The 7,192-nt window shown below is 27.6% G+C and overlaps 1 protein-coding gene across 1 annotated transcript in view; it reads left to right on the forward strand.

Annotated features, from left to right (window-relative positions):
* Positions 1-2,594, forward strand: part of LOC125857523 (protein HEADING DATE 3A-like) — a 5,289-nt gene extending 2,695 nt beyond the window's left edge. The window contains exons 3-4 of the mRNA XM_049537129.1: positions 994-1,034; positions 2,361-2,594. Coding sequence (XP_049393086.1) covers positions 994-1,034; positions 2,361-2,593 — 274 coding nt within the window. The 3' untranslated portion in view covers position 2,594. The remainder of the gene's footprint in view (positions 1-993; positions 1,035-2,360) is intronic.
* Positions 2,595-7,192: the final 4,598 nt, after the last annotated feature.

Here is a 7,192-nt window from a genome sequence, read left to right on the forward strand (position 1 = left end):
GGGGAGGGGTACATTTTTTTAAAAAAATAGATTTTTTTTGTTTTTGGAAAACAAAAAAAAATAGGGATCAGTTGGTGGGAGGTGGGGAGGAGGGGATGGGGGTGCCCGGGACAGGGGATAAATTGATGTCATGAAGTCCCAGTTCACTTAGTCAAGGAAATATGAAGAGGTTTTAAATGGGTTAGAATCATTTTATCCAAATCATATTTGACCAAATTCATAGTTACTCATATTCTATTTGGATTGATTGTAACCCAAACTATTTTTGCTTAATTCATATTCAATCCACCTAAATCCGATCCAATTCAACCATTTGCCACCACTCCCTAGTGGTGAGTGAGTGAATGCCATTGAATGAAAAGATTATCTGTTTTTGTCACCTTTACCACTAAAAGTTTTGTCTCTTTTTATTATTTGAGTTCCTCCTGCACAAGATTTTACTTTTTGGATAAATTCTTTTAGCCAGAAATTTTGGCCAGAATGATATTTTACCTTTTTAAACATTTATATTCTTTTAATTTTAATATTTTTAAACTATAAAATGGAAAAAAGATTAGTTTATTTTAAAATAAAAAAGATATTATAGTTTTTAAAAACTTCTGACCAAATTTTTTGACAATTTAGCATTACCCTTTATTTTTTATATGCCTTTCTTAGGAATCCAGAGTTGGTATAAATAGGATCTACTTGGCTATGACTTTTTTTTTCCACTTCATTTAAAAATCAGTGTTTAATCATTTAAATTATAATTCATGTATTGAATATATAGGCTATTATACTTTTTAGAAAAAAGTATTTTTAAGCAATTAAATATTATTTGTAAAAGATATAGCCAAATGCAACTTCATCTTCAATTTCAAAATTTGCAAATAAAGTCAAAAAATATTTATACGAAGTCGGATGATATTAAAAATTACTCTTTTTTTTCTTTCCTATTTCTTCTTGTTATATACTATATAACTACTTATCAACTTTTTTTTTTATTAATGACAGGTTGGTAACTGATATTCCAGCTACCACAGGTTCAAGTTTTGGTGAGAATCCTCTTTTTGTTAATTGTTTGTTTCTTGTCTTCCCATATTTTCGATTATTTACTCTTTTTAATACACTCTATTTTTGTTCTTATTTAGAAAATTAATGCATTCTTTTGACACATGAAAAAAATTAATAATGAAGGAATTTTTTGAAACTTTACGCTATGGATGAAGGTGCTCAATATTGTTTACATTTTTTAAAAAGAACTAATTTTAAAGGAAAAATTTTAAAAAATAATCATTATCTTATTTAAAAATTGACAAATAATTTGAAATATATATGTTTATAATAGTATAGACAAATAATATGAAACTAACGGAGTAATGATAAAAGGAATTTATATTGAGTGGGCAATGTTGCGTTAAATCATGTTTGTCCTAGACTTTTAAAACCTAGGGAAGGGAATGAAATCTATTCTCAAACGTGATTGAGGTGCCCTATTAAGCATTCCTAAAAGATATGCTAACAATTAATATCCTTTAATTATGTCCCACACTAGCACGATTACCCCAAAAGTTCTTAAGTACTAGACTCTAAATCGTAAATCTATTGTATACATAACATTAAAAGATTACGTACCTATTTGGCTAAATTTTTAGAATAAGATAATTTAAAAGAGTGTTCTTTTTTTTTCTTTCAAAAATGCTTTTCAAAAACACACTTCTGTTACTCTTCATAAACACTTATTTTCTCTCAAAAGTTTAGTCAAATACCTTTATTTTTTAAAATAAACATTTTTTGAAAAAAGAAAAAAAAAACATTTTTAGCTCACCAAAGGTTTAGGAGACTTGGGCTCTGCCATATGTGTTTTCCCATTCACTTTTCTTCGTCCAATATTCCAAAAATAAATTTCCATTTTTATTTATGATTTTTTTTAACATATTAAGAAAATATGATATATATTGTTTTCTGTTTCATGCTCATCATTAATTTCTTATTCTCCAAATCAATTCCTAAAACCTAAGAGCATACAACAATTGACATAGATATATTGTGATAAAACACCATAATAGTTATTGTATATTTGTATACCTTTTCAATTCTTTAAAAAAGAATGATCCACTTTCGTTTGGTTTAAGATCAGAAGATAAAAAAACATTTTGATACATATATTTAACATAACTTTAATTTAATACCACAAAATTCAAATTAAAAGTGAAAACATGTGATGATGATTTGTTTTTGAAATGGAGGAAGTAGGTTGGATATATATCTACATATGTAGTCACTTGAAATGCATGGAAAATTGATACTTAAAACATATATACTATCTATAATTAGCTAGTGTATGAAAGTGAGGTTGGTTGATTATATGTACTTTGTAGGGCAAGAAATAGTGAGCTATGAAAGTCCAAGACCATCAATGGGAATACATCGATTTGTATTTGTATTGTTCAGACAATTAGGTCGACAAACAGTGTATGCTCCAGGATGGCGTCAGAATTTCAATACAAGAGATTTTGCTGAACTCTATAATCTTGGTTTACCTGTTGCTGCTGTCTATTTTAATTGTCAAAGAGAGACTGGCAGTGGTGGACGTAGAAGGTCTGCTGATTGATATATATCTATAACTCTACTACTACTTATTAATTACGTACGTACTACAAAAGGCATGCACATGTCTCTGTGCAACAAAATGCATGCCACTTTCTTTTTTTATCTTTAGCTAATAATAACCACCAATCTCTACTACTTTTCTTACAACTTTATCTTTTATATAATACTATATATATATATATATATATATATACTCTTTTACTTCTTCACTTCCACACTACTATTTATTGCTATTAGTAGTATATTATCTCCGTCTCAAGTTATCTAACTTAGTTTGATTTGATACAAAGTATAAAAAAGAAAGATTTTTGAAATTTGTGATCTATAATAACTTATAGATATTTGTATATGACTATAAATTATATATTTTACCAAGGGTAAAATTAATATTTTAAAGTTAAGTATTATTAAATATAAAAATATATCACTCTTTGTGAGACGGATCCACTAAAAAGGAAAATAAATCATATAAATTGAGGCAGAGGAATATTATTTTTCTTTCTCCTAACAAATTGGTCAAAGCAAATTCGTTTACATGTACTCTATTCGTCCACTTTAATTGTCATGTTGAGTTTTTCGAAAGTCAATTTGACTTATTTTCAAAGTTAACTTAGATTATATTAATTCGATATTTAAAAAAAAAAATTAGATATTCAACAACTATACAAAAAGTACTATTAGTAGCAATTTTTTGCATACGAATATGATGAAAAACTGTATCGTAAAATGTCAGTTAAAATTCTTATAGTTTAACTAAAAAAAGAAAACTATGTCAATTAAAAGTGAACGAATTGAGTATGAAATTGCTGGTATTCCTCTAAAAAAAAAGAGAGTATATTTCCTTCTTAGTTTTATGAATTTCCGAGATATGAACTTCATTTACTTTTATTATTTAGCATAAAATCAAGTCCCAATAGAGAATCTTGAGTGGAAGTACGTGTAGGCCAGTAAAAAGGCCGCCTCTTTGTCAGCAAACAAGTTGAGTTTACTTTGAAAACATAACAGTCATCATCCAACTTTCTTTCATTTGTCCTTTTTTAAATTTTATTCACACCGAAAAATCTTTTTCATATTATGTTGAAATTAGAATACATACTCACAAAGCCGTAACAGTGGATATTAAGGAAAAATCTTTTGGCCAAATGGTAAAATAACATTTTTTTTATTCTTTCTAGGAGTTTCCATTCTTTTTGCGTTTTTGGTGACTTGAACTCGCAATTTTTGGGTTGGAAGTGAGGGGTGCTTACCATTCGAGCAACTCCCTATCGTCGTAAAATAACATATTTCATATTATGTTATTTTATCTTTTAACATTAATATCTTTTTATTAAAAAATGAAAAAAAGATCAGTTTATTTTAAAATAAAAAGGATATTATAGACTTTATAAATTTCTGACCAAATTTTGGCCAAATTTTCTGGTCATTTAGCATTACCTGGATATTAATGTAGAAATTATATTTGCCTTTAATCATGAAAAAATAATAACATACAATATAAAGTTAGAATAATAAAATATTTAACTATAGTTATTCAAGTGTTTAGATAATTATATTTGCCTTCGATCATGAAAAAATACAATATAAAGTTAAAATAATAAAATCTGACTAAAAACTATAGTCTTTAATTAATATAAAGGAACCCAAAGAATCTTCTAACTTATCTATCACAAAAATGATGTAATTTATGGAGTTAGTGAGTTACAGACGTGTATATAGATAAACTTGAAAGTAAAAAAAAACTTTAACTCTAGGAACTTCTCTATAAAATACGGTTGCTAGGAACTCCTAATAAAATGTGTCTCCTTCCATCAAGGAAATTATGTACAAGATATGCATAACTGTCATGATCCGATAGCTCGAATCATGATGACATCTATGATAATTCACCAAAAGGTAAGTCAATCGGTATACCCAGAACGACAAATAATGAATAGAAGGGCAGATCTAAACAGAAAATAATTATCAACAAGAAAAGACAGAGATAGAATCAAGCAAAAATTATATACAATAGAAACCTTCTCAGAACCTGAAAGTCACGAGTACAGAGCTATCTAGTAAAAACATATACAAGTCGCAAAAGTGAACCACAACAAGCCGTCTCAAGGGCAAAAGACTAGTTATATAAGTACAGAAGGAGACAGGTTGGTCATGGACGCCAATTGCTCACCCTCGTCTCCGATGTCTACAAGCTGCAAAAGTTGGCACGAACGATCAACGTTGGTAGCTGGTATTAGGACCTGCATCACGAAAAAGATGCAAAGTATAGAATAATTACCAAAACAAGGTACTCAGTAGGCATCAAAGGCCGCCGACTAAGCTGGAAAGGTGAAAACAATATGATAAGATAGAATCTAAACACTAACAGATGTCAAAGCGGTGTAGACACGTGATTTTTGACCGAACTTGTTTTCACGTACGTGAACTCCCCCCATTCACACGTTTTTTTATTATTTTATTTCTTATTTTATTACTTTTCTTTTCTATTTTTCTGCTCCTAAAAATACTCAATTAAATATCCTTAAAATATTTTATACTCCCATCCACACCTTTTTTAATTTTTTTTTTAATTATTGTTCTTATTTCTTTTCTTTTTTGTTTTTTTTCTGCTCCTCAAAACTCTGAACCAAATAGCCATAAAATCTTCAACTAAATTATATTCCCCACTTTCTCACGTTCCTTTTAATTAGCACCAGACTCACACCAAAAAAATTATAAAAAGCAGTGTACAGTAGAGAAAAAAAGAACAGGGGGCAGAGAGAAAAGGTTAGAGCAAGAGTAAAAAATAATTCAATTGAGCAGGAAGTTGAGATTGAGATTTTCGTTTACAAAGCAGCTAGTTTGCATACCTTTGAAGGTTCGTTTCTTTTATTTTTTATTGTTATTTTATATTTATATAAGTTTAGTTTATTGAGTCATTAATCAATCAAGACAAAGTAGTGATTGCTTTTGTTATTAGGAGTGTGCAAAAACCGAACCGACCAATAAACCGAACCGATAAAAGTGTTATTGGTTTATTGTTATTTGGGTATTGGGTTAACGGTTTTTTAGTGGTTTTATAAAAAAAATTATTGGGTTATCGATTTGGTATTGGTTTTTAATATTGGGTTATTGGGTAAACCGATAACCCATTAAGACTAGTAATTTACTATTTTACTTATACATAAATATTATATATTAATCTCAATATCTTACTAGTTACTATCTTTGTCCTTTAGCCTTTAATTCACATCTCACAATGACTTTGAGTTCACAATTTCACATTATACAAAACGTTAAAATCTAAAGTAAGAACTCTATTCTTCTTAATTCTCTTTGTGTTACACTTGTATAGTTCTTTTCATGTTTGTTATTATTGTTTCTATTTGCATTTGTAAAGTTACATTATTGTGTTTTTGCATCAAATTTATTAGAAAAGTCATATATTTATTTTATAAGTATTTTCTTATTGGTTAAACCGAAAATCGAACCATTAAGGACCAAAACCGATAGACCGATATACCGATAAAAAAAACTTATTGGTTTGGTTATTGGTTTAACATATTTAAAAATTGAAAACTGATAAACCGAACCAATAATACATAAAATCAAACCAAATCAACCGATGCACACTCCTAATTGTGATTCTATGGTCATTAATCAATCAAGACAAAGTAATGATTGCTATTGTTATTATATGGGTGCTTATATATTTAATCTCAGGTTAAAATAATGTGTTGATTTCTTTATTTTATCTAATTTTGAATTCACTTATTTACTTAGCCATTGTTTTATGTTATTATCATTATTTTTTATTTATTTTCTTTTCGTGATTATGATTATAATTTGTTAATAAAAATCGAAATGACGCATCTTGGGTTGTAAATACTTTTTTTTCTAGGTATTTGGACTAATTTTGATAATGATAAAAAAAAAAAGAGAACATTATGTTTATGATAAAAAAAATAAGTTATTCAAGAAATATTCTGTTATAAACATTTTTAGATGATTAATGACATATGCGTTATTTTCTGAGATATATGTTAACTTTTTTTTATTATTATTGAAAGTTTAACTCCAATGAATGAGGAAACAAATGGGGTGTTGCATATTTAATAGGAATAGATGTTAAATCATATTTTTATTTTCGTGTTAATTGGTGTTTATATTTAATGGTGTTTGAATCAAGTTATTTGCATAATTCAGTAGATGGATTTCTTTATGATTGAGAGAACATGCTATAATATTGTTATTTTTTAAAGTTGGATCTTCAACTTTTGATAAAAATGCTACTTAGAAACTAATGCAGTTCTATTCTAGCAGTCTAGATTATCTTTGAACTAAACCTAAAACTTATAGCTTTTAAATTGATTACTGCATCTTTGACCAATAAATGTAAGTATAAGTATAATTTTTTAATTTTTTTTTACAAAAGACCAATAAATAACAATAAGGTTTCAGTAAAGAATGTGGTTTCACATCTTTTTTAGACACTTTTTTAAAAAAATTATAAATTTGGATGCAGTGATGCACTTTGGCCAAATGATCATAATCATATTAATTTGGATTTAATGTAAATTAAAAATTTTAGACCAAAATATTAAGGTGACACGATTAAGAAAAG

Source organism: Solanum stenotomum, chromosome 3 (genome assembly GCF_019186545.1).
Source record: "Solanum stenotomum isolate F172 chromosome 3, ASM1918654v1, whole genome shotgun sequence".
In the NCBI taxonomy this organism is placed as follows: domain Eukaryota; kingdom Viridiplantae; phylum Streptophyta; class Magnoliopsida; order Solanales; family Solanaceae; genus Solanum; species Solanum stenotomum.